The sequence below is a fragment of the Artemia sp. Qi Xiang Cuo genome, chromosome 15 (assembly GCF_049724085.1).
Source record: "Artemia sp. Qi Xiang Cuo chromosome 15, ASM4972408v1, whole genome shotgun sequence".
Lineage (NCBI taxonomy): Eukaryota > Metazoa > Arthropoda > Branchiopoda > Anostraca > Artemiidae > Artemia > Artemia sp. Qi Xiang Cuo.
This window is the reverse complement of record NC_142808.1, coordinates 45,756,430-45,784,306: the sequence shown is the minus strand read 5'-3', so window position 1 is coordinate 45,784,306 and position 27,877 is coordinate 45,756,430. Positions and strand designations below refer to the sequence as shown.

Here is a 27,877-nt window from a genome sequence, read left to right as displayed (position 1 = left end):
GTTTTTCCCTAGTACAATTACATAAAAATTCTGATTAGCAGAAATTTTGCTTGAAAATAACGACGATTTAAAGAACATGCTGAAAGATCTATTAGCATGCAATTTTCCATTTGATGGCAAATAATGAGTATAGGCACTTCATTTGTCTTAAAAAACGACGAAATTTTAAACGTTCCAATCCTAAAATTTAATTCAATCAAATACTTATATATAGATGGCATGCACTTCAAGTAAGCATTTGAATTAGTCTATACGTGACTTCCAGATCCTTACAAACATATTTTAGCCTAGACTAATAATAGTCTGTGGCAAAAGTGGGATATTTAACAGAGCCGATCGCTAATCCCTTTTCATTTAGAAAAACTGTATTCTTAGCAGGAGTTGAAACAAAGTTGAGTCTTACCAAATATGGATTCTATAAGTCCAGACAATGAAAAGAATTTCCCAGGACTATTTGGAGGAGGATTGAAGTCATCTAAAATGGGTGCTGATATTAGTAAGAATATGTCATATATAATCGTCAACTCTACTAGTAGATTAATCGTTAACATTTCATTTATTTTAAATGCTTAATATAGGCTGAACCTAAGGTAGCCAAGGCCTAGGTTTTATCTGGGATACCACCAGATGGCTAATTTGACAGTGTATATATATATATATATATATATATATATATATATATATATATATATATATATATATAATATATAAATCTTTGAATTAGCCAACCGGCCAACCAGTATTTTAAGCCTAGGAGTCCAGCTGGACATAAGGATCCTTATTAAGAAAACAATTTTTACTCCATAGGCCTAATATGCAGAATCATCCTAGTTAGCACATTTTGCAGGGGGAGAGCCTTTATCTTTTTTTCTTTCCTTGTTTTTCCAGTTTCTCTAAGAAATTCATGAATCTCTTAGAACCTATAGCCTATATTCACAGAATAGGCTATATACCCCCACCCCCTAATATGCAAATATATACCTAGAATTGCATCCTCAATCTAAATATAACATATATTTGCATCACAAATGAACTTTACTCCCATACTAGCCATGGGGTGGATGTCTGGTTTATGATAGGCCCACCATAAACTACCACTTTTCTGATCCTAGGCCAGCAATCCTTAATCATTATTCTTGCTTCTCTACAAAACCAGAAAAGGAATGCAGGAAAGATTACTATAGCCCCTAGGCTACTGTACACTAAAAGAACATAGGCTTAGTAGGCCTATTTGAAATTTCAGCAAGCTTTGCAAAATTCTAGATAGGCTAGTTAGCTTTTTGGTATTTTAGAAATTAGTTTGGTCAGTTTTAAATTTTTTCCATAATTTGGTAAGTGAAAACATAATTTTTTTTCCCATTTAGGGACTTCAAATTTGATTTGCAGTTGCAAAAACAATTGTATTTAGAAAGAGCATAAAAAAGACATTGAGTTATGTTTTCACCTTGTCCCTACATCAGTTAGAGAATCTGGTGTATATCTACCATTCATGGTTAAATCTTTAGAGAACTGACCTAGCTCCCCCCTCCAACCAGTAAGACCAAAAGTAGGTACACAAAAAGTAAGAATTTTATAATAGGCAATTCTGGAAAGATATATAGCTATTGATGTTAAAAAAAGATATCTGTTTAAACCTCCCACCTTGCATAAAAAGTAATTTTCAGGTCCTTCCTCTTTCTTTGAAAATTTTTGCAGACACTCATTGGCACCCACTCTGGAGCTTCTTGCATATTTCATGAAATGATTAATAGCTATTGGATACACCTACCTATAGTGCTCCCTCCTACTTTAGTTTTAAAAAATCAGCTTGTAACATTCTGTTTCACAAATTCTCAATTTTGTAATTGTTTTCAGAAGTAGAAAATAATGTTAAACTGCCAAACCAAGTATTCCAGTGAAATTAAATAAGGATTTGTGGTATTTTCTGTTCTTTTGAGATTTCTTTTTTGTAAAGCTTTGATTAAATATAAGAGCACCATGTAGTAGTACTTCTTATTTTTATGTTGAATTTTGAGTCAATTTTAATGTTATTGTTTTCTTGAAGGTAATTGTTAATTTCAGTGATACATTTAAATTATGGAAGGGTCAATTAAGGGGTTTTGTAATCTGATTCTGGCTCTGACATATTGGTTAAACCCTTACTAATTTTTATTGATGCAGGGAAAATTTTGGGCTGTATTTATCCTGCATGTATTCTTGCAGCATAATGTGTGTCAGGACTATGTGAAAGTTTAAAAAAAAAATTAATACTTACGTTGGAGTCTGGATGAATGCTAAGATTGAATTAGAAGAGGACTAGCTGATTTTCTTTCACAGGCAGTAATTTTAGTGAAGTGACTAAGAGCAGTCAGGAGTAACAAATTTTCTAGGACCAATAAGGATTCGAAGTCCAACTAGGACTAAGTGATTTTCTTTTACAGGCAGTGATGAATCCCCCAGGAAAGACTCATCATTATTGGGCAAGAAAGATAACAAAAAAGATAAGGGATATGCTGCTTTAGAAGGAGACATATCCCCTAGTGAAGATCCTGAAACAAAGTAAGACTGCTTGATTGATTGGAAAAATAGAATGGTTTTAACAACCATTTATTCCTAAATTGTATTGTGAGTTTATAGACTATAGAAAACATTTAACTTTGAATACTTTGAAAAACAGAACTGTGGTTGTTTTATGAATTTTTGTAAGGAAAACATGTGCTTTGAAGACAAATCAGAGACTTTGAAAAAAAAATACAACTTCTTTCAGTATTCTTTTTTAGTTTCTTTAAAGCCATTTTCACAAGGTTTAATCATTTTCAGAATTTTTTTTTACTAGAAAAACAGCTTCTTTGAAAAAAAATTAAGCTTCTCTCAATATTGTTTCCAGATTCTTTAAAGTCAGCTTCACAAGATTTCTAGGAGAGTATTACTGATCTAAAAAAATCTTCCATGGAATGTTACTATATACTAACCACTTTGATTTTATTACGTTTAATGTTGTTTAACATCTTATGTGGAAGACATTAAATCTGTAAATGAACTGTAAAAAAAGGAAAAAAAATTAAACAGCATGGAAACCAGATTGAACTAATTTCAATGATGTGTGCTTGACAAAATTCTTATTTGTCATCTTTGTTTTTTAAAATAGGAAACATTAAATTGTTTATCATTGTTGTCCCTTGTATTCAAACGTTGTCTGTATAAATTTGACTGCTTGTATTTCTTTTACCCATTTATGTAAATTTGAAAATGTATTTTTTAGTTAATTAAAAAAAAAAAATAATTGGAAGTCACTTTGTACTAGAACCTGTGAATATACATTTCTACATACTTTTTACAGATACTTTGGAATTTTCTAGCTATCTTGTAAAATTTTTTCTCTTTCTGTTTGTCAGTGATCACAAGTGACCATACTACTTGATCTTTCTCACAGTTCCATTTTTTTTTATTTTGTTCAATTCACAAAGACATTCATTCAAAGCTGGCATGAGGAATATAGTCTAGTCACACTAATTTGCCTTATTGTTGGATGTGTAAATCTTGACTACTAGCTGAACTCTTCATTTAAAACATTTCAAGAAGGCAAGGGAGGTTAAAAGAGCAACCCAAGTGTCTGAGAAAGATGCCAGGTAGAGGTTAACTTGTACGTTTTTAACATTATAAAAGAAATGTCTAATTAAGTTTGATGAGAAATAGAAAAAGAGAAAAAAAAGGCCACTTGTTAAATACGCCTACAAAATGTTCCCCAAAGGATTTTACAAATCTGTTTGCACCACTCTTAAAAGGTTGTAGTTTATTGTAATAGCTGATCCATACAGACAGTATACAGCCATGTGGTGACCACAAGTGACCATACTACTTGATCTTTCTCATAGTTCTTTTTTTTTATTTTGTTCAATTAACAAAGACATTCATTCAAAACTGGTATGAGGAATATAGTCTAGTCACACTAATTTGCCTTATTGCTGAATGTGTAAATTTTGACTACTACCTGAACCCTTCATTAAAAAAATTTTGGGGAAAGCCAGGAAGGTTAAAAGAGCCTCTATAGGGGGTTTGGGGAAAGCCTCTATAAGGGCCAGCTCAAACGAAATTTAGAGCTTTCGTTTGATCTGGCCCTTATAGAGGGGTGAGGGATGTTATCAAAACGTTTTGTCACCATACTAGGCTTGAATAGGGAAAATGGCTGACGGCTTGCAGTCTTACATAAAACTTTTTATAGGATAATAAAACGCTTTAAAAAAGGAAAACCCAAAGAAACAATTGAAATAGGATATTTGGTACAATGCAAAGAAATTTTCTTGGCAAGTGAGGCCATGATTGTATGTTCAGAAGTCCCTGCATTAAAAAATGGTCATTGAGTCTTATAACTGTAGTTTCCATTAAACCAAAAATACAAGCTCATTTTGTTCTAGAAGAGGGGAGGGATAAGATGTTTTGGTTTTTAAAAAATAGTTTATTTTGCAATACTTAATTCTTGTTTTGCTCTTCCACAACATTTTTGGTAAGTTTGGCCCTAACTTGAAAGCTGATCTATTGACAAATCTTTTCATTACTAACCTTTGAAGTAGACGTATTGGTACATGTTTTGGCATTTCCCCGCCCAAAGAACTCACTTCCTTCAATGGTAAAACCAAAATCCGGTCTGAAATGCACTCCCTTTCCTTTTAGAAAATTCTGTAATATCCTCCACAAGACTAGAACCTGTGTGTGTCTATAATAATAAACAACAATTTTTTTTTATCACAGCAAAATTGTTTGATTTAGCAGAGTGTATAAAAAAAGGAAAAGAAACAAAAAACAAAACGAAAAGACATTGGTAAATAAGAAAGAACAATAAAAATCAAAACAACAAAAATACCAACTGTGAAGTGTCAATTCACAGTCTTCCAGGACGTTTATAGTAACGTCAATGCAAATAAAACAACCAGTTCCAATGGCGAAAATAGGCATGACGAACCAATAGCAGGGTTTGAAGTCTCAGATTAAACTAAACAACACGGTTACAAAAATATAAACACGAGGTGCCTAGTTTTGTAATTCTTAAAGTGCATCCTGTAAACTTCTTGAATGAATTGAATACATTGTTTTTGCATTAAATTATTACCTAACACCATTCTTTAAGTAAACATATAATTTATTCTGAGTGATTTATTCAAAATCGAATTTTCTTTTATAGTTGGCTATTTGACAGTTCCTTTATTTGTGTACAAATTGTATTGAGTAGTTTTTAAAGAGATGTTTCCGAAGTAACCCAAATTGACAAGCAAAAGAGGGGATGCTCCCCGTCGCAAGCACCGTTATACCTGCCGGGAGAGTCTCCCTTAAACTGCAGGGTCAATTGAATGGAAACTGATGCTTCCCTTGTTTATTGGAGTACATCCAAGGTGACGGTAATATCACATCAGGATTACCCTGTTCCCCAGTGCTACTGACAATGGTGTCCGGAATGTACACTGAAAACGTACAATGACTAGTATAGTGCCCAGTACTGACCTTTATATATTGGACACCTAATGCTGGGAATGTTTATGCCAATATCCTTAAAGCTGCGTCGGAATTTTTCGAAAATGAAAAAGATTCTTGAATCAAAGAAAATGCTTTGGGTCTTTGCAAATATTTCTGTTCGTCTTACTGATAGGCAGAAGGTGTCGGATAACTGCCTGGATATTTTGATAATCTGTGAAAAACGTATTGAGAAAAAAATAGCGCTACCACAGTTTGTGATTTGTAAACCGGACTAAGTGTCCTTTATTGCAAAGAAGTGAGTGCCATGCTGTCATGTAAAGTCAATGAACTATGTGAATATTTACTTTTAGCTTCTTTTGTATGAGCGTAAGGGTTTGAGAAGTAAATGGTACTATATATACATGGAAGCAAATTCATGTTATCTTGAAAAGTATAGATAGATAGTAGTACTGTTTAAAGTTATGTCCAAGCATCTTTTTTTTAAGGAAAGAAAACTTGCCGAGTCCACTTTTTATTCAGAGATCAGGGAAAAGAATGCCAGAATACCAATTCAAAAAGTAAAATCCATTCTTCTCTTGTGATATAGTGATATAATATAGTTTTTTAATAGCGTTTATAGTTTCACTTACATTTTTCCAATAGCTAATTGTTGAAGTAGCAATATTTTGTTTTGTACCATATTACATGTAAAATCTCTTATGTTTGTCTGCTTTTAGGAGTCCATTTAAAGGCAAGAAAAAATCGTTCAAGTTTCCTGCCAAGAAGGATAAAAAGAGCAAAGAAGAAGCAAAATCCACATTAGACAGGAAAGCGGATTTGCTTAAAGCTCTAAAAGAAGAAGAAGAAAGAGAGAAAGAAAGAAAACAGAAATTGAAAGAAGCTAAGAGGGCTGAAAAAGAATTAAAAAAGAAACAAGAGAAAATTCAATCTAAAGAAAAACTAGACGCTGCAGAATTCAAGAAAGGTGAAAAAAGCTCTAAAGTAGACAAAAAAGATGAGAAAAAATCTGAAAGAAAAGAGAAATCTAAAGATAAATCAGAGAAGAACAAGCTAAGCAGTAAAGAAAAGCTTCTTAAAAAGGACAAAAATAAGAAAAAAGATTGTATTGATCTATCTGATGAAACAGTTTTTCCCGTGTTTGGTATACCCTTACACCTCTCTTATGAAAGAAGTAAGTGTCATGATGGTCTAGAATTACCGCTTATAGTTCGAGAATGTGTCGATGTGATTGAAGAGAATGGACTCACTATCGAAGGTATCTACAGATCGTCTGGAATTAAAACTAAAGTTGCAGAACTAAGAAAGAGCTATAACTTGAGATTGCCATCTAAGATAAATGAATATGATATGCCCACAATCGCTAGTGTATTGAAGCAGTACTTCAGGTGAGGTTGCATGACTACTTATATTGTCAATTTTCATGAATAATAATTGGTTTGAGGAGACTGGGCTTAGGAGAAACAATTTTTCCCCTTTATTCCTCAATCTCCAAAAAACTGGTAAAATTTGGCAGTAACACGGTATCTACTGCTACTACTATTAACAACACTGCAGCACCGAGCCGCCTAAAGCCAACACAGCAATGTAGGCTCCTCCTCTATCCCAATCTATTAAAACCCTCCCTCCCTACACCTTTCCAAAAACTTTCAGTTTCTCTTAAATATTCCGTTCCTCCTACTCCGTTTGGGAATGACCCGATTTTCGTTTGACCCTAGGTGGTTGGCTGACAGGGATAATTTTTGACTTCAAATAGGCAAGCAATAGAAAGTTTTTTAAAGTCGTCAAGTCCTGTTAAAAAAAAAAAAATATTGGGTATCATCCACTAGTTTGGGTATTGTTCACTGTATATTCAAAATATTTTTTGGTCTCAAGTACCTTTAAGGAGTGTTTCGGTTTTTCTGTTTTAATATAATTCCAATAGCACGGAGTCAAACACCCTGTCAAAATAAAGAAATTTTTAAAAGAAGAGAACTCGTATTTCAAATAAATAGATAAAAAAATATAATTTAATTAACTTTTATCTTACCATGCTATAATCACTCAACCTCCAGCCCCCAAAAACGCGAAAAGAAGAATTTGAAAAAATAGAATTTTCAGATAAATCCTGTAGGATAAATAAAAAAGTTTTTTCAACTAAGGAGCAGCATAGAAGCATAAAACGAACATAAAATTCGTTTTATGAGGGGGGTTTCCAGCTCCTCTACGCTTCGCTCCTTACGCTGAAGCTTCTTAGTGCATTTAAAAATCTTGTTATTTTAATTCAAGAATTCTTGTGTTTCGGCAGTCATTCTGATTCTGGACAGAGTTTAAAACAGAATCTCAATATTTAGTAAACATTTTCGTTGAAATTTAGTTTGAATAAGTTCTTGATAGCATTTTTGCTACAGAATTTTGGGTGGATGGAGAGGGGTATTATTGGTCATATGGGTTGAAATTCTGCGTGACTTTGGTTTTCTACGTGGCTGAAGCTATTGAAATGTCTATAATAGGATTATCTGATGCTTAAATACATTATATACATACGTTTCACTGTATAGAAACATTGTATAACAACAGAGTAATATACCATTTAAAATCACTGAAAAAAAGCTCCTAGTAGGACTTAACAGTCTCTTCTCCACGTCCCCCCCCCCCCTGCAAGAAATTTTCTTGTGACGCTCATCATGCCTCGCCTTGCCTTTTTCTTCTCTTTGCTGGTAACGAAGTAAATGCTAATATTTTATGCAAATGCAAATATTTTATGCTACCAGTAATACCCATCAATAATAAGGGTGCACATTAGAAATATCCCCGCAAGTCAAATATCAATTTCCAATTCTTCCCCTTTCTCAAAACTTATTTTATATTTACCTTAAGCATCAATGTGAGTTAGGATATCTAGGCATTAGAATGCACTCTTTGAGATATTTTCCCCCTTCCCCGACCTAAAAAAAATATTCACTGCCCCTCCTTTCAAATAGCTGATGTGCGCTTACATATCATTGTATGAAACAAATTAATTTATTTAAATGAATCTTTAAAATAAATCACAAGAACATTTTTCTGCAGTAAGAAGGGAGGCATCACCCTGCATTGTCGTTATTTGGACTTAGTTTAAATGAAGATAGATTAATTCCAACCCACCACCCCAATCCCATACGGCTTTCTATATTTATCTGAAGGCTCAGGGGATAAGGGAAATTTGGGTATTGAAATGCTCTCTTTTAAGCATCTACACCCTCTCCCCCGCTGACACAATAACCCACTTCCTCTAATTCATAATAGCTGATGTGTAATTATGCTCTTTTTACTTGTCTTAAATTCTCTTTGGTTGATCAGTTTTACATTTGGTAAGAATTTTCCTGGTGTAGTTCTCTAGGGGAGAATTTTCCGCCTGGAGAATTCTCTAGGGGAAATGTGCTGGACCTTGTTTAGCTGTTTTTGGCAGCACTGCTATTTCTTGTTCTAGATCCTAAGGAGGTGTCCCAAATTTCACAATTGTCTGTCTACACTTCCTTTTTGCTCCCTTGCATTCTTTTTTACTGTGGCACCGTGATATTTCCCAAGGGAGACACCGTCTTCAGTTTTTTCATGATTGGCTTTCATATTAACCTAGTAGCTAGTCTCCGCTTTTGACTCTTGTTTGCAATATATTTGAATTATTTCTTTTTTTCACTTTTTTTTACCAGCTTTTAGATATGTTTAGCTATTTCTCATCAGATCTTTGGCAACACTGTTATTTCCCTCTTTGAGCTTCTAAAGAAGTGTCCTTAATCACAGTAGAATTGGATTTACATACTATTTTTGTGTTCTTGTAAGTTCACGTAATTTGGCACCATCTGATTTCACAAGCGTAAAACAAAAAGAGGAATGGGAAGGAAGAAAAAGAAAATGGGGTGTCAAATATTAACTTTCTTTAGAAGCCTAAAATGAGAAATGGGAATGTTGACCTTTTTTTCTTATTCAATTTGTTATGATATCCTTTTTTTATTGTAGAGAACTCCCGGACAGCCTGCTAACCCAAACTCTTGAAGAATCGTTTGAAAGTGCAGCTTTGTTAAAAGATGAAACTGAGCAACATCGTCAACTGCGTCTTCTGATTGAAAAACTTCCTGGTGTAAATAAGGCTGTTCTTTCATGGCTATTTGTTCATATGAGTCACGTGATACAAAACGAAAAAATCAATAAGATGAATGCTAGGAACTTGTGCCTAGTTCTTCATCCGACATTGAATTTTAGTCATAGACTGATTGCTTGCTTCATATCAAATGGAGGAATACTGTTTGAAGGTGTTCAGTTAAAAAGGTGAGATTAATGGTTAGTTGATTGTTCAACGTTGCTTTAACTCAAATCTTACCTAAATCTCCCCTGCTGCCAACTTTTTAGGCTAAAGGTAGATAGGTTTTACATTGTTTAAATAAAACTAAAACTTACGGGTTGTCTGCTTAAACTTGGGGTTAGTTGTTTATCAAACATTGAGTATTAGTTTTAGGCTGCTTACTTGCTTTATGTTATATGGAGGATTTCTGTTTGAAGGAATTATGAGAAAAGGTGAGGTTAGGCTTAGATCGGTTATTCGGCATTGATTTTGGTCTAATCTTGGCTAGTTTGCCGCTGCTACGACCATTTTTTGAGAAAGATGTGCAGGTAGTGTCTTGTTTAAATCGAAGTTTGCAGTGATTTTCAAATGTCCGGGATTTGGTCCCTCGAACACGTAAACCGAAGTCTGTGAGCTTGTGCATCATTTTCTAGAATTTCTAATGTATCTCGTTTTGTTTGCCTTTATCTTGTTTTTTTGGAACTTCGAGTTTTCCTAGAATTTCTTATGTTCTGTATAATTTGTCTACTTTCACCCCCCCCCCTTTTTTATTTTCTTTCTGATAATCAAACAGTTCCTGCTAACGAACTGTAAGTAAGGAGGGACTCGGCCCAGTAGTACTAGGAACTCTGAAGAACGGAATTTTGATATCAGTAGATATATAAAAATAATTGATTTTTTTATGCTGATTCTAAATATATAAACTTCATAAAGTTTAGTTTACTCATCAAAAGCTCCAAGCCTGATAAAATGTGCCTGATGGACAAAAAAGAGGGGAGACACCCTCAAAAAGTCAAGTAACCTTAATGAAAATCATTCTGTCAGATTCAGCGTGTCGCTAGTTGCCTAGTTGGAGGGCAACTAGTCCCCTTCCCACGCCATTATTTTCCCCACACACATCTGAGAGAAATTCTTAGATAGGTATTTGATTCAGCATGGTTGGAAAGTCCAATGACTATGCCTTTCGGGGTGGCATGAGCACCATAGTCCATTGGGAAAGGTAAAAAAAAAAATAAGAGAATCCCGGCCAGAAATGTTGTCTGTCCGACATGGCTTCTTCGGATCTTGTCGTTAACGAGCTGTAGACATTGGTAACTAAAAAAATTAATAAATAAACAGTGCTGCTGCTTTCTAAAGCAATAAGAAAAAGCCCAGTTTAATTGCCGTATATGTACAAAACATATATCAAAGAATATATATAATTAAATAACCACTTTTAAACGAATTTTTAAGTTGTTATTCTTATTGCGTTGTTCAACGTTTACTGTTCATAGAGACCCGTCGTTAAAGCTAAATCTGCAGTATAGTTATAATTTAGTATTTTAGTATCAAGTAAGAGGGACCAATGTTTTGACCAGCTAGGTGTGAAACTGAGTCTAGTGCTGGAAAAAATAGTAAAAAAAATTAAATAGCTAACCATTAAGAATAAAAATGAGAATATTATAAACAATACGTGTAGTATAGTGAAAGAAGCAATTACTGTTGTTGCCAATATCCACTTTTCATGGATACGAACCTTGTATTTCACTTCAGCTCCATTTATAATCAGAATTCACTGAGACTGATCATGCAGTTGTTGCAAAGAAGTACTGGTGACAACATTTCCAGGATTTCCCCAAGAGATATAGTGTCCTACTACTCCTAATTTCAGTCACTGTCCAGCCACTGGATGTCCTCCTCAGGGTCTGACCATAGGTCAGGTTTTTTTCTGGAATACACTGCTGAAATCGGATAAACTGAAGTCAGCGGATACTTCAAAGTTTTGCCTGGGATGGTCAATCTCCCAGGACATATGAAGGGCCTATCGTAGCATAAGAAAATACTCCTTGAGGAGAGATCTGATTTGGGAGAAAGAAGTTCTCATTTTAGTGCCGGTTCTGATTACCAAGTTCCGCTGGCTACTCATGGACGGCGAGTGTTGGGTGACTCCCCTTTCCTTTGGGGGGCGAGTATTGCCTGCCCAAGCTAGTCTGAAGCTGATGGGTAGGGTTCTCGAGAGGGGGAAATCAATGGGGATCATCTTAGCACTACCAAGGAAGACTTTTATATAAAGGGAAGAAAATTGATAGGCGAGCCCTATATCAAACCACCACACTCGAGGGATTTTTTTCAGGGTAAAGAGTGAAGACCAGAAGAGAGTGGGGTAGAGGAGAAGTGAGTGTAGCTACGTTCTACGATCAGTTATAAGTAGTAGTAGAATCAGTATTGTTTATGTCATCAAATAACTCCTAATAATTGCAGATATATTCCCCCGTTATCAGGACTGGGTGGTAAGGCATTAACCCTGCCCGAGTATCTGGAAGAGATTGAAGAAGAATTAAAGAAACAAGAGTCGTTTTTGGCAGAGATTCATAGTGAATTATAAGTTGGAATCATCTGGAAACATAGAGAAGAACAACTATGGGAAGCCCAGCGAATTGTTACTCAACTTAAGGTAATTTGCAAAGATAATAATCATTACCAAGATATGCACCTCGTCAGAAATCTATTAAAAAAGTCCAACGCCATCCATCGTCTACCCTTTAGAAAAAAAAACTAGCAATATACAAAAATCAAAGATTTGATTCTGGTATAATTGATCCTAAGATATTAGAGCTTATTTATTATGGCACTCTGGAAAAACTAAAAACAGTAATATCTTTTCTCAAAAATTACTAAAAACAGTACAATTTTTCGGGTGCTATTAGACAGCATGGTCAGAAATTTCACATAAACATTGCATTATTAGAGGCATTTGGTTTACAGAAATTTAGGTCTCATTCATTTTATTATCATCAAAAAACCTGGCATGATGAATTTTTAATTTTATTGTATGATTTAGTGGCTATACCATATTTATTGTAGTCCATTCATTTTATTATAGATAGATTAGTTTGAAATTTATTTAAAATCACAGATTTTTTCATTCAACTTTTTTAAAAGAACTATAAAATGAGTAATTCTAGTACAAGTTTAACTGAGCTGTCTTAAAATTTACTTGACAGTATATAAGTCTGCCTTTTCTGTTTTACAGTAAACTGTATACTGTCAAGGGAGAAGGGGGGGGGGGGAATTTTTGTAATTTAACTCTTGTAAAGAAAGTATAAAATTAATATTGTTTAGTACAAGTTTAACCGAGCTCTCTTATAATTTATTTGACAGTATATAACTCGGCCGGTTTTGTTTTCTAAAAACATGGATGATATATTAGGAACCGGAACTGGCATCTAATATCGCGATTCGGCCTCCCTGATTTACGGGAAAAAGTGATTGTGCTTGCGGGAAAGCTGTCGTTATCTGCAGGTCTTACTGCGCACCATAATTTACGTCGTTTTATGTAAATAATTGTTAAGTGTGCGAGTTTTTTTTTTTTTTTTGTTCTTGATGTACTCCGCTTCTTTTTCATAGTGGGTAATAAATAAATTATTATTATTATTATAAGAAGATGTGGCTTTCCTTTGAATGTCTACCTGTCTTTGAAAATCAATAGATTGCTAATGTTTAAGTTTTTGCGGACGAAATGCGCTGTCAAGTTTAACTAATTAGTTTTGCTTTTTTAATATGATTTATCGTGACAACCAAAGACAATGAGTAACTGATATGAGTCGGATCATCCGGTGTTTAACATGGAAAGATGGGAATTGAAAACTACTAGCGCCAAACGCAACGTAGTGGCTGGCGAAAGCATTAAAAATGTCTTTAAATAAGTAGAAAATTTCAAATAGAACTGGATAATTGATTTTATAATGATATAGGCCTAGTCTTTATTGCTTTTAAAGGTGAAGTCTCTGTATTAGTAACAAAAAACCCGTACTGGTTTTGTTTCAAGACCCAATTTAACTTATTAGGCCTATCTAGGTTGCACCGATAAGGCCTAGGTTTAAGGCCTGCTAGTTAAATTGCTTTGAGCTCTTTACCCTCACCTGCATTTCAAACTGTTAAAAAGGCAAGTGTTTGGCTGTTTAGGGTATGCTAATCTACTGTTTTATAGACATATACTAGGCCTAGCTTTATATTTCGCCAGGCCTTAGGTGGCGTTGGTGATTTCTTTTCGGCACTAGCGCTAGTTTCCACTCTTATCCGTTATTCATACTCTTTGGTAGCAACACTAGCGAAAATATGATAGTCTACTCCCTTAAAAAGATTCATTATTTTAAACAACCTAAAGAAAAATGTTAGAAAGTTGCTTTTTACACGCATGAAGAGACCTCAGACGTGTTCAGGGGGCAAAAAAACGCTTTTTTCGTGTCCTTGGTACTTTACGCCGATTAACAAATATATTTTAATCTCTAAAAATTATTTCGTCTCTTTCTTACGAACTTTCGTCTTAACTGTTTTTACATTTTAACTATCATGATTTTTATCTTTAAAATAGCAGTTTAAGTTTATAGTATGGTTGTTTCTTCGTCATCCACTGCTTAAGAGTAACTGTTAATTTTTTTAGTTTTTACTGGATTTTATCTATTTTTTGAGTGTTGTTTAGTTAGCGTTGATCCTCGATGACCTAGACAAAATTTTACTTTGTTATTGATTGTCGGGCGATGGGAGGATCGCCCTATTAGTGGGAACTATCGGTGAGTTGATTCCTTATTCCTTATCTATTTAAATTTAGGTGTAGTTTAGTATGGATGTGCCCAGTTTTATCAGTAATTAGTTATTTTACGTCGTCTCCAAAATAACGGTCCATTGAACCCTTTTGGATATTGTTTTCCTTATTTCTCTTTTGTTGAAATAAAAGGTAGATAATTTCGGAGACCACACTGCCTTTCCATGACGATAAATAAAAGTTCAAATAGGGATAAAATCCTTTTAATAGACAGTGTTTCACAAAGAGTGTTGGAAATTCACAAGAAATACCAGATATTTCGGTCACATTTGCAGTGACCGTCATCAGTAGTAAAACTACTGATTACACTGTTTGTGAAACACTGTCTATTAAAAGGATTTTATCCCTATTTGAACTTTTATTTATTGAAATAAAAGGAGATTGAACTTGTGTTCCTTGAACTTTTTGCATTTTAATGCAGCTCGTTACATGTTGGGTTGACAAAAAGGTATCACTAATTTGAGGTTTAAATAAATTGTATTAAATTTTGAATTAGATTAATTTGGATTTAAATAAAATTGACACTAAATTAACTTTACATAGAACTAAATCAAATTAAACTATGTCTTTTTTGGCGACCTATGTAGAAGAAGCCAAGACAGATAGTCCGAGTGAGTGAGATGCAAATCTGGGATAAGCCCTTTTTAGGATTGTATAAGAATGATGTAATTTCATTTGTTGATAGATAAGTCTATCTATCATCGGTCCATACGTCATTCCTAGGGCAGAACTAAGGTAAGATGGTCATATATAGAAGTTTAGTTTTAACTAAACTTTGTGCCTTATCTAAACTGAATCTGAGCTTGACCATAATTGAAATAAATTAATTTACACTAAATATTAATTGAAATTAAATCAATTACTTAAGTAAAATTGAATTCTAAGTTGTCTTAGGATGAATAATTTTCCTGCCTCAATACAAATGGAAAAATAAGAACCAGTTACCATCCCATTGCAAAATCATAAAGTTACGCATAAAACCTAAATAAAATGCTAGTTATACTTTTTTTTATTTACTTTTGCTATAAATTGGTCATAAGACACTAGAACCAATTATGCCAAGCGGCACAACTTTTTTTTTCCAACTACCCTGTGTACTATGGAATAATCTAGCCCTTATATTCCAATTACCAACATAACAAATAAAATTGCAGTCTAAAAACGCTCCCTTTGGTATTTTGCGTCTTCTATGGTATTTCAAATCCATCCCAGGAGAAACCTCTAATCCCCCCTCCTCCAAAGATCAGGTTACAACCATTTTATTTTATGATTAATTGTAATGTATTTAGAATTTCGTCTTGTAGGCTCCGGAAGTTCCTATAATCTTACTTCATTATAATTAATAATGATTAGGAATAATATTAATTATTGAAAAGATCGTTAATAATTTGTGTATCATTTGACAATTAAAGGCTTTCACCATTTTGTGAGTTCGTTTTTGTGCTGTATTTTGGCTAAATTTCACCTAAATCTGTGCTAAATAAATGAAGTTTTGTAAGTTTTGAAATGTGCCTTGAAATTTTGCGAAAATTATTGAATTTTCAATTGAAGTTTTGCAATAATGATATAAGTTTGCATTGAAGTTTTGCATTAATTAATTGAAGTTTTGCAAGACCGCGCTATTCATTGGGAAAGCTTACTAGGTCCATGTTAATGAAAGGAGTTGGGAGACTAGCACGGGTAACACTGGCAGGTGACTAGAGGAGGTTAGAAGGACTAATCCCTGGCTGTATTATAGAGTTGGGCCATTTGTCAATAAAGTAAAAATTATGCTGTTAGGTGCTGAAGGGGCCTACATTATTACTGAGACTCACACTCCCAAACCTTATGAGACTGCATTTAGAGATTATTACTGCAGTCTGTTTTTATAGCCTAGAAAAAACCGTCTTTGTGTAAACTCACACTTAAAATTGCTCCGAGCTGACACTGCCTTGATCCTATGCAACTCAGTAGCCACCTCCGACTGCCACACTTCGAGCCGATTTGGAAAGGGTGCCACGGTATAACCAAACGGGCAAATTATAACTGTAGTCAAATTCTTTTACTCTACTATGCCGTATTTCTGGGTACCTTCTTCCATAAGGTATTCTCATTTCAACTTAGGAGTTTAGTGCTCCTAGAGAAATACATCACCTATGAATCTCATTACTTTAATAACCTGGTCTGTAAGGAAAGAACTAATATGCAGTAAATACAATCAGAGAGAAATTACTATACAAATTCAATCACTAAACAAAACTAAACCCATCAGCTCAAAATATTCTTCGAGTATTTACAGGGACATCCTTCTTGCAGGGCTTTAACCAATTATGGACAACAAAAGATTCTCTTTTTCCAAATAGAACCTGTGAATTTTCCCATTCATCCAAAAGGACGAAAAATCTATCTTCCTAAATTCTGAGGTCATCATTCTTACCCCAGGTGTTATTTTTTTAAACCTTATTTAATTATCTTACGGGGTAAAAAGACGTGCACAGGTTCGAAACAAACATGGGGAACGAGAACAAATGTAAAAGAAATAAAGGGGGATTCTGAAAAGAACAGAAGAATATTAATATGATAAATAGTTGGGTCCCTGACCCCAACATACGCAAAACTACAGCGTCAGTTATGAATACCATTCGTAACTTTGAGCTGGGTTTTGTTATACTTTCAGGCTTAAACTTTATGATTTACAAATCAAATTACAAATTTAGGAAAAATTTGGAATTAGCTATGGCGGAAAAATTTTTCACAATTTTGTTTTATTTCAGATTGTTTTATGAGAGAGGCAATTTGTTTCATGTTGTCAAAAATAACATTTTTGTCAACATAATTTTGCTAGAAACAAATTTCTCAAGAAATTCCCTAGGTCTAAACCACTAGCAGCCCTAGCTGTGGATTGTTCGTGCCACGGTGAAATGGAATTTTGAACTATATTGTCAAAATTGTCGATTTCACGGAACATCCATTACAAAACTTTCTTAATCTGGTCCTAGTGAGCGGAATAAGGAGACTAAAAAGAGCCGTTCAAATGCAGTTCAAGATGCTATTATGCTGAGAAATGCAAAGCTGTCCTTTTTACGAAATGTATAGCCTACATTCCCAAGTTTCAAATTATGTTGGAAATAGGAATCCTCAAAAAATTAAAAATGCTTGTTCCATAAAAGAGAGAAAAAAAAAACAAATCAAATGCCTGACTTTTCGTCCTTACGTTCTATTCGTTTGTTTGTACGAAACTCTAAAAATAACTCTGAACATATAAAAGTCTACCTGGAGAATTTTACTTAGAAAAACTTAGAACATTTCTATGGAATATCTTAAAAATCCTAGAGAAGTAGCTCATTTTAATTTAATGATGAATTTGAAATGGCTAAATCGATTTTTACTAAGTTATTTTTAAGTTATTATTGTATGACATTTTCTTTGTTGACTCAGTTTAAGTTATGCAAGAATTTATGTTGGACACAGTGCGGCCAGGAATGTGAATTCACGAAAATGTAGGAAGGGGGCAAGGATTTTTTGTTTCGATTTTTTTTAAAGGTTCAAAAAAGTTTTATTCATAACCTATAGGAAGGGACGGGAATAAAATCTAGGGGAGACAATTGCCCCCCCTATCTATCCTCATTGGTTTATAAGAGGTGACAAATATTTGTTCTTTTGCAAATATTAACAGGTGTGTACGCATCATTAATTTGGATTATTAAAACCTTCGAGTAGCTTTTACTCGATATCTGATGACGATCTCGATCTCGATCTTTGACTCGATTACTCGAGCTACTTTGATCTCTGTTTTATGCTGTCATCAAACACAAATCAAAGCACAGATTAATTCAGAATTTGAATTAATAAGTATATATGAGTAAAAAGAAAAACAGAGGAAAAATAATATTGAGAAATCTAATATAATAGTATTATTAGTAATCTAATAGTATTATAGTCAGCCTAATAGTAATATTTTGCTTCTTTTTTTATTTTTGTTTCAATGTAATATCAATTTTTCTTTCTTGTTATTTAGCGAAAACTAAAGCTGCTAATAAAGAAAAGATACTACCTTAAATAATTCAATTAAATTGAGCAGAAATTCCTGTCAAGGAAACGACGGGGAAATTCTTTGGTTATGTAACTAATTAAAAAATCAAATAATTAACTAAAACTATTGTAAATAAAGTATATTAAAAATATAATTAGAATAAGCATTAAAAATAACTGAACTAAGAATAAACATCTATGAAATAAAAAGAAATATAGATGAAAAGAGAAATCCTATCTCCACACACTCAATTCCATCCTGCCTAACTTTTATCTTGTTTATAGCGAAAATTAAAGACGCTAACAAAGCAAAGAGATAACCCTGATAATTCAATTACATTGAGCACAACCCCTAGTCAGATAGATGGTGGAGAAATTCGTTCCCTCTCTTCTGAAGTGCAGGAAGATTCTTCCAAGTCATTACCTGAAGATTTGGATGATAATTCAAGAGATAATGATATTAATGATGAGAATGTGCATCTAGTCGAAGCAGAAGAAGAGAATGAAGTAGTTAAATTTACACACAAAACAAGAGAGAAAGGTAAAAATTATATTCCGAATCCCACTGAAGGTTGGGCAAAGTTTTATAAACTTTTTTACAGCCCCACATCATTTACAGGGCGCACCAAATCAGAAAAATGTAGGGTGAAAGGGACATTGTCAGAAAAGCAACAATGACATTTTAAAGAAAATAAAATAAGGAATCTAAAAATAGCATTTTGTCTTATTAGCATTTTTCCTTTAGAAGTGGCCAACCAAGAAACATTTATTGATCGGTTATACGTGGGTGGAGTTTTGCTGTTTCTCGTTTTTCGATATTTTTTCAAGTCTTAAAGGGGGAGGGGGTGTGCAGCAAGTTTAGGGAGAAATTATTTCCCTCTTGTCCGCTTCTAGTTAATACCCCTGATTATTTCTAATGTAACAAAGTCTTTTTAAGTCCCGTGTTAATTCTTGCAATATGGGTCATAAGGATTCTAGAGTTTAGGTGCCTTGTACTGAAGTTCTGGAGATTAGATTTTACCGTGTTAATTCTTATGTAACACGGTTGAAAGAGACTGTGTCTTTCTTTTTACTCCTTATTACTAATTATTAGGTTAGATGAGGCGTCACCTTGCTCTCCGTTTGAATTAATAGCGATTGCAATACGGCGTTGCTTCAATAATAAGATAGATAAGAAAAGTGGAGATGTGTTCAAATTTAGTACTATTAATCGTATCGCGCTGTTGCCCAAAATTGATGTATTTTTATAACAGATGAATTAAAAAAAACTCCCCTAAAATTTTTTTCTTCAGAAAATTAAAGACCCGTGTTAAAACTTAAGATGAGCAGAGATAAAATCCTGAAATAATTCGAACTTAAAGTGACTAGAAATTACCTTATTATTGTCGATTATTTATAATTGTATTATTATTATTATTATTATATTTATTATTAATTATTATTAGTATATTGTTATCGATTATTATCGGTTAATAATATAGACCCTAATTGAACTGAAATTTAACTAAATAAATTGAAATTAAAATAAATAATTATTTTAAGGATAATTGATACCGATAAAGATCGATAATTAATTCTTGAAACAAGTAAATCTGTTTAGAAATCTGTTTTGTGCGGAGAATCTTATGTCAGCAGCATTAGAAATTTAACTATCTAAGAGTATTAGAAATCTTAAACATCTTATACAATTTTATATCCAGCTTTTCATATGAGCAGAATTGGATATTTATCAGTATTTCGGATTATCAGGAATCGACGGTATTACTAATTAAAATAGATAATATGTACATAACCTTTTATTAATAGTATAAGCAACGTATGGTATCTAAGAATATTAAAATATATATCAGTAACTAAATTACTTAATGTTATATGCATAACCTATCAGCACTATTAGGAATCTATCATATCTTATATGGTTCTAGGCGTTTATCCCCCGGAAAATACGTCGCCCCCCTCCCGTGGAAAAGAAGGCTTTCCAAGGTTGAGAATTTTATTTGAGTTTTTTTTTCAATTTCCGTAGGGGGAAGGAGTTTTGGTGCTTGTGTTTTATGGGAAATACACTCAAGTTTACGCTGTGTAAAACTCAAGAAGAAAACGGTTTTCTTCGTTATTTTTTTTTCAGCTTAGCGCGAGACAAGACAAAGACAAGTGACAGAATATATGGGAAATATATAATTTAGCTATATATTTGCACATAAGGGGGGAGGGTAAAGTATTTGGAGAGTTTAAAGTCAGAAAACAAATCTTTCTAGGTATGTGACCACTAAAAAAATACAGAAGAATAGCGAGGTATCTGGAAATTTTATTAACAAAAAAAAAAAAAAAAAAAAAAAAAAAAAAAAAAAAAAAAAAACCAGTATAAATAAGCCGCTTTTTGAAAATCTTCCGAAAAATCTTTTTGAGTGTGAATTAAAATAAGTTGAAAAAAATATTCACAAAATATTTTTTACGCTTAACAAGGATATTTATTATTTTTTTCATATATATGTTATCGTGAATATTCGACATTCGTGTATGTCGACATTCACCGGTGAATGTCCGAAATACCTTTTTTCTCCTTGGATTTAGTCAGCGTTGCCAGTCAACTTTTCCAATTTAATACAAGGTTTGATTATGACACGTTAGATTAGATTAGGGAAACTACTTATTTCAAAAGGTTGGATTAGGTTAGCTTAGGTTTTTAACCCGTTTCTGATGTTTATAACCAAATTTAACCAAACGTAACCTAAACTAACATAATCTAACCTAACTTTAACTTTTACCATCATAGCTTGCGTAAGACTGAAAAAGCTGACTCGCAAATCTAATTAAATCAAAGCAAGAAAAAGGAATTTCGGACATTTACCGGTGAATTTCAGCATTAAACCAGACTCCGTACATTTACAGTAACATATATACGTATTTATTTTATCATATTTTGTCAGCTTCTGTATTAGATTTACTTATTTCAATTTACTTATTTATCGCCGAAACTATTAAATTGATGAATTAATTAACGGATTAATTAGTTACTGAAGAACAATGCTTACGGAAGTAGGTGAAGCAGGAAAAACCGAAGTGTCAAAGTCTTGTTAATTTTAGTCTTGTAACGAGGTGGTGTTTGGTAAACTTTTATTTTAGGTAATTTTCTGGTAAATTTGAGGAAATTTGAAGGTGATTTTAGTCTTGTTTTCTGAAAAGAACAATTACAACATTTTTTTGTTCAGATACGGTATTTACTGAAGAAAAGACCGACGAAGAAATTTCCGGTGATCTTCCTCTGGAAGATGAAGAAGACGAACTAAGCGAGGAAGAATATCAACAAATGATACTCAAAGAGCTGATGGGCAGAATTGAAGTAGAAGTAAGAGAAGAAGCTGTCGTTGATTTAAGAAGGAGAATGCTTGATCTAAATGAAACCATCGGACATCTACAGGAGCAGCTATCAGAAATAAGAGCTCTGTAAGTATTTTAAACACTTAAAAACAACTCATAATACAGAGTAGGGGTGGGATTAGAGGTCATACTGAAGCGATGGAGCTATCCGTCAAAGAAGTCCACGCACTAAGGTAAGTGATAGCTTTTACTGATTAATCTTTCTTTATTGACTTTTTTTCTGCTTTCCAATGAAGGATATTGGCACTTTTTTGCTAAAAAGGGGACAAGATATGATGGACATAGATTATTAAATTTACAGCTCTAACCAATTTACCCATTTTACGCCTCTTAAAACCCTAAAACCACCTTTTAGCGCTTTTAAAACACTCATGTCACTTCTTTTAAAATTAACGAGGTGTAGGATTATAGGAGTTCGCTGATATCTAATCATACTGAAACGATGTAGCTATTGTAAGAACTACTAAGTGAAGTTAGAGCTCGAACCAATTTACCTATTATACGTTTTTTAAAACCCTTTAACCACCTTTTAACCTTTTTAAAACACTCAAGTCACCCCTTTTAAAACGAAGGAGGGATGTGATTAGAAGATGTGAATGAAGTCTAATCATACTGAAACGGTGGAGAAAACAATTGCAGCGATTGCAAGAACTACCATGTAAAGTTAGAGCTCGACCCAATTTACGCATTTTACGCTTTTTTAAACCCTTTAACCCTTCTAAAACACTCTGGTCACCCCTTTTAAAATGAAGGAGGGATGGGATTAGAAGAGGTGAATGATGTCTAATCATACTGAAATGATGGAGAAAACAATTGCAGCGGTAGCAAGAACTACTATGTGAAGTTAGAGCTCGACCCAATTTACGCATTTTACACTTTTTTAAACCCTTTAACCCTTCTAAAACACTCTGGTCACCCCTTTTAAAATGAAGGAGGGATGGGATTAGAAGAGGTGAATGATGTCAAATCATACTGAAATGATGGAGAAAACAATTGCAGCGGTAGCAAGAACTACTATGTGAAGTTAGAGCTCGACCCAATTTACGCATTTTATACTTTTTTAAACCATTTAACCCTTCTAAAACACTCTGGTCACCCATTTTAAAATGAAGGAGGGATGGGATTAGAAGAGGTGAATGATGTCCAATCATACTGAAATGATGGAGAAAACAATTGCAGCGGTTGCAAGAACTACTATGTGAAGATAGAGCTAGACCCAATTTACGCATTTTACGCTTTTTTAAACCGTTTAACCCTTCTAAAACAATCTGGTCACCCCTTTTAAAATGAAGGAGGGATGGGATTAGAAGAGGTGAATGATGTCTAATCATACTGAAATGATGGAGAAAACAATTGCAGCGGTTGCAAGAACTACTATGTGAAGATAGAGCTCGACCCAATTTACGCATTTTACGCTTTTTTATACCATTTAACCCTTCTAAAACACTCTTGTCACCCCTTTTATAATGAAGGAGGGATGGGATTAGAAGAGGTGAATGATGTCTAATCATACTGAAATGATGGAGAAAACAATTGCAGCGGTTGCAAGAACTACTATGTGAAGATAGAGCTCGACCCAATTTACGCATTTTACGCTTTTTTAAACCTTTTAACCCTTCTAAAACACTCTGGTCACCCCTTTTATAATGAAGGAGGGATGGGATTAGAAGAGGTGAATGATGTCTAATCATACTGAAATGATGGAGAAAACAATTGCAGCGGTTGCAAGAACTACTATGTGAAGTTAGAGCTCGACCCAATTTAGGCATTTTACGCTTTTTTAAACCTTTTAACCCTTCTAAAACACTCTGGTCACCCCTTTTAAAATGAAGGAGGGATGGGATTAGAAGAGGTGAATGATGTCTAATCATACTGAAATCATGGAGAAAACAATTGCAGTGGTTGCAAGAACTACTATGTGAAGTTAGAGCTCGACCCAATGTACGCATTTTACGCTTTTTTAAACCTTTTAACCCTTCTAAAACACTCTGGTCACCCCTTTTAAAATGAAGGAGGGATGAGATTAGAAGAGGTGAATGATGTATAATCATACTGAAATGATGGAGAAAACAATTGCAGCGATTGCAAGAACTACCATGTAAAGTTCGAGCTCGACCCAATTTACGCATTTTACGCTTTTTTAAACCTTTTAACCCTTCTAAAACACTCTGGTCACCCCTTTTAAAATGAAGGAGGGATGGGATTAGAAGAGGTGAATGATGTCCAATCATACTGAAATGATGGAGAAAACAATTGCATAGGTAGCAAGAACTACTATGTGAAGTTAGAGCTCGACCCAATTTATGCATTTTACAATTTTTTAAACCCTTTAACCCTTCTAAAACACTCTGGTCACCCCTTTTAAAATGAAGGAGGGATGGGATTAGAAGAGGTGAATGATGTCCAATCATACTGAAATGATGGAGAAAACAATTGCAGCGGTTGCAAGAACTACCATGTAAAGTTAGAGCTCGACCCAATTTACGCATTTTACACTTTTTTAAACCCTTTAACCCTTCTAAAACACTCAGGTCACCCCTTTTAAAATGAAGGAGTGATGGGATTAGAAGAGGTGAATGATGTCCAATCATACTGAAAAGATGGAGAAAACAATTGCAGCGGTAGCAAGAACTACTATGTGAAGTTCGAGATCGACCCACTTTAAGCATTTTACCCTTTTTAAAACCCTTTAACCTTTCTAAAACACTCTGGTCACCCCTTTTAAAATGAAGGAGAGATGGGATTAAAAGAGGTGAATGATGTCCAATCATACTGAAATGATGGAGAAAACAATTGCAGCGGTAGCAAGAACTACTATGTGAAGTTAGAGCTCGACCCAATTTACGCATTTTACACTTTTTTAAACCCTTTAACCCTTCTAAAACACTCATGTCACCCCTTTTAAAAGGAAGGAGGGATGGGATTAAAAGAGGTGAATGTTGTCCAATCATACTGAAATGATGGAGAAAACAATTGCAGCGGTAGCAAGAACTACTATGTGAAGTTAGAGCTCGACCCAATTTACGCATTTTACAATTTTTTAAACCCTTTAACCCTTCTAAAACACTCTGGTCACCCCTTTTAAAAGGAAGGAGGGATGGGATTAGAAGAGGTGAATGATTTCCAATCATACTGAAATGATGGAGAAAACAATTGCAGCGGTAGCAAGAACTACTATGTGAAGTTAGAGCTCGACCCAATTTACGCATTTTACACTTTTTTAAACCCTTTAACCCTTTTAAACACTCTGGTCACCCCTTTTAAAAGGAAGGAGGGATGGGATTAGAAGAGGTGAATGATGTCCAATCATACTGAAATGAAGGAGAAAACAATTGCAGCGGTTGCAAGAACTACTATGTGAAGTTAGAGCTCGACCCAATTTACGCATTTTACGCTTTTTTAAACCTTTTAACCCTTCTAAAACACTCTGGTCACCCCTTTTAAAAGGAAGGAGGGATGGGATTAGAAGAGGTGAATGATGGCTAATCATACTGAAATGATGGAGAAAACAATTGCAGCGGTAGCAAGAACTACTATGTGAAGTTAGAGCTCGACCCAATTTACGCATTTTACACTTTTTAAACCCTTTAACCGTTCTAAAACACTCTGGTCACCCCTTTTAAAATGAAGGAGGGATGGGATTAGAAGAGGTGAATGATGTCCAATCATACTGAAATGATGGAGAAAACAATTGCAGCGGTTGCAAGAACTACTATTTGAAGTTAGAGCTAGACCCAATTTACGCATTTTACGCTTTTTTAAACCTTTTAACCCTTCTAAAACAATCTGGTCACCCCTTTTACTATGAAGGAGGGATGGGATTAGAAGAGGTGAATGATGTCTAATCATACTGAAATGATGGAGAAAACAATTGCAGCGGTAGCAAGAACTACTATGTGAAGTTAGAGCTCGACCCAATTTACGCATTTTACACTTTTTTAAACCCTTTAACCCTTCTAAAACACTCTGGTCACCCCTTTTAAAATGAAGGAGGGATGGGATTAGAAGAGGTGAATGATGTCCAATCATACTGAAATGATGGATAAACAATTGCAGCGGTTGCAAGAACTACTATGTGAAGTTAGAGCTAGACCCAATTTACGCATTTTACGCTTTTTTAAACCTTTTAACCCTTCTAAAACAATCTGGTCACCCCTTTTAAAATGAAGGAGGGATGGGATTAGAAGAGGTGAATGATGTCTAATCATACTGAAATGATGGAGAAAACAATTGCAGCGGTAGCAAGAACTACTATGTGAAGTTAGAGCTCGACCCAATTTACGCATTTTACACTTTTTTAAACCCTTTAACCCTTCTAAAACACTCTGGTCACCTCTTTTAAAAGGAAGGAGGGATGGGATTAGAGAGGTGAATGATGTCCAATCATACTGAAATGATGGAGAAAACAATTGCAGCGGTAGCAAGAACTACTATGTGAAGTTAGAGCTCGACCCAATTTACGCATTTTACACTTTTTTAAACCCTTTAACCCTTCTAAAACACTCTGGTCACCCATTTTAAAATGAAGGAGGGATGGGATTAGAAGAGGTGAATGATGTCCAATCATACTGAAATGATGGAGAAAACAATTGCAGCGGTTGCAAGAACTACTATGTGAAGTTAGAGCTCGACCCAATTTACGCATTTTACTCTTTTTTAAACCTTTTAACCCTTCTAAAACACTCTGGTCACCCCTTTTAAAAGGAAGGAGGGATGGGATTAGAAGAGGTGAATGATGTCCAATCATACTGAAATGATGGAGAAAACAATTGCAGCGATAGCAAGAACTACCATGTTAAGTTAGAGCTCGACCCAATTTACGAATTTTACACTTTTTTAAACCCTTTAACCCTTCTAAAACACTCTGGTCACCCCTTTTAAAAGGAAGGAGGGATGGGATTAGAAGAGGTGAATGATTTCCAATCATACTGAAATGATGGAGAAAACAATTGCAGCGGTAGCAAGAACTACTATGTGAAGTTAGAGCTCGACCCAATTTACGCATTTTACACTTTTTTAAACCCTTTAACCCTTCTAAAACACTCTGGTCACCCCTTTTAAAATGAAGGAGGGATGGCATTAGAAGAGGTGAATGATGTCCAATCATACTGAAATGATGGAGAAAACAATTGCAGCGGTAGCAAGAACTACGATGTGAAGTTAGAGCTCGACCCAATTTACGCATTTTACACTTTTTTTAAACCCTTTAACCCTTCTAAAACACTCTGGTCACCCCTTTTAAAATGAAGGAGGGATGGCATTAGAAGAGGTGAATGATGTCCAATCATACTGAAATGATGGAGAAAACAATTGCAGCGGTTGCAAGAACTACTATGTGAAGTTAGAGCTCGACCCAATTTACGAATTTTACCCTTTTTAAAACCCTTTAACCCTTTTAAAACACTCTGGTCACCCCTTTTAAAAGGAAGGAGGGATGGGATTAGAGAGGTGAATGATTTCCAATCATACTGAAATGATGGAGAAAACAATTGCAGCGGTAGCAAGAACTACTATGTGAAGTTAGAGCTCGACCCAATTTACGCATTTTACACTTTTTTAAACCCTTTAACCCTTCTAAAACACTCTGGTCACCCCTTTTAAAAGGAAGGAGGGATGGGATTAAAAGAGGTGAATGATGTCCAATCATACTGAAATGATGGAGAAAACAATTGCAGCGGTAGCAAGAACTACTATGTGAAGTTAGAGCTCGACCCAATTTACGCATTTTACACTTTTTTAAACCCTTTAACCCTTCTAAAACACTCAGGTCACCCCTTTTAAAATGAAGGAGGGATGGGATTAGAGAGGTGAATGATGTCCAATCATACTGAAATGATGGAGAAAACAATTGCAGCGGTTGCAAGAACTACTATGTGAAGTTAGAGCTCGACCCAATTTACGCATTTTACTCTTTTTTAAACCCTTTAACCCTTCTAAAACACTCTGGTCACCCCTTTTAGAAGGAAGGAGGGATGGGATTAGAAGAGGTGAATGATGTCTAATCATACTGAAATGATGGAGAAAACAATTGCAGCGGTTGCAAGAACTACTATTTGAAGTTAGAGCTAGACCCAATTTACGCATTTTACGCTTTTTCAAACCTTTTAACCCTTCTAAAACAATCTGGTCACCCCTTTTAAAATGAAGGAGGGATGGGA

At 34.4% G+C, this 27,877-nt stretch overlaps 1 protein-coding gene across 1 annotated transcript in view; it reads left to right on the top strand.

The window, feature by feature from the left end:
* Positions 1-260: 260 nt before the first annotated feature.
* The window catches only part of Rlip (Ral interacting protein), a 56,865-nt gene continuing 29,248 nt past the window's right edge, over positions 261-27,877 (top strand). The window contains exons 1-7 of the mRNA XM_089101487.1: positions 261-496; positions 2,421-2,538; positions 6,165-6,833; positions 9,424-9,732; positions 11,987-12,179; positions 18,627-18,882; positions 21,551-21,785. Of these exons, the coding sequence (XP_088957613.1) occupies positions 409-496; positions 2,421-2,538; positions 6,165-6,833; positions 9,424-9,732; positions 11,987-12,110 (1,308 nt within the window). The 5' untranslated portion in view covers positions 261-408 and the 3' untranslated portion in view covers positions 12,111-12,179; positions 18,627-18,882; positions 21,551-21,785. The remainder of the gene's footprint in view (positions 497-2,420; positions 2,539-6,164; positions 6,834-9,423; positions 9,733-11,986; positions 12,180-18,626; positions 18,883-21,550; positions 21,786-27,877) is intronic.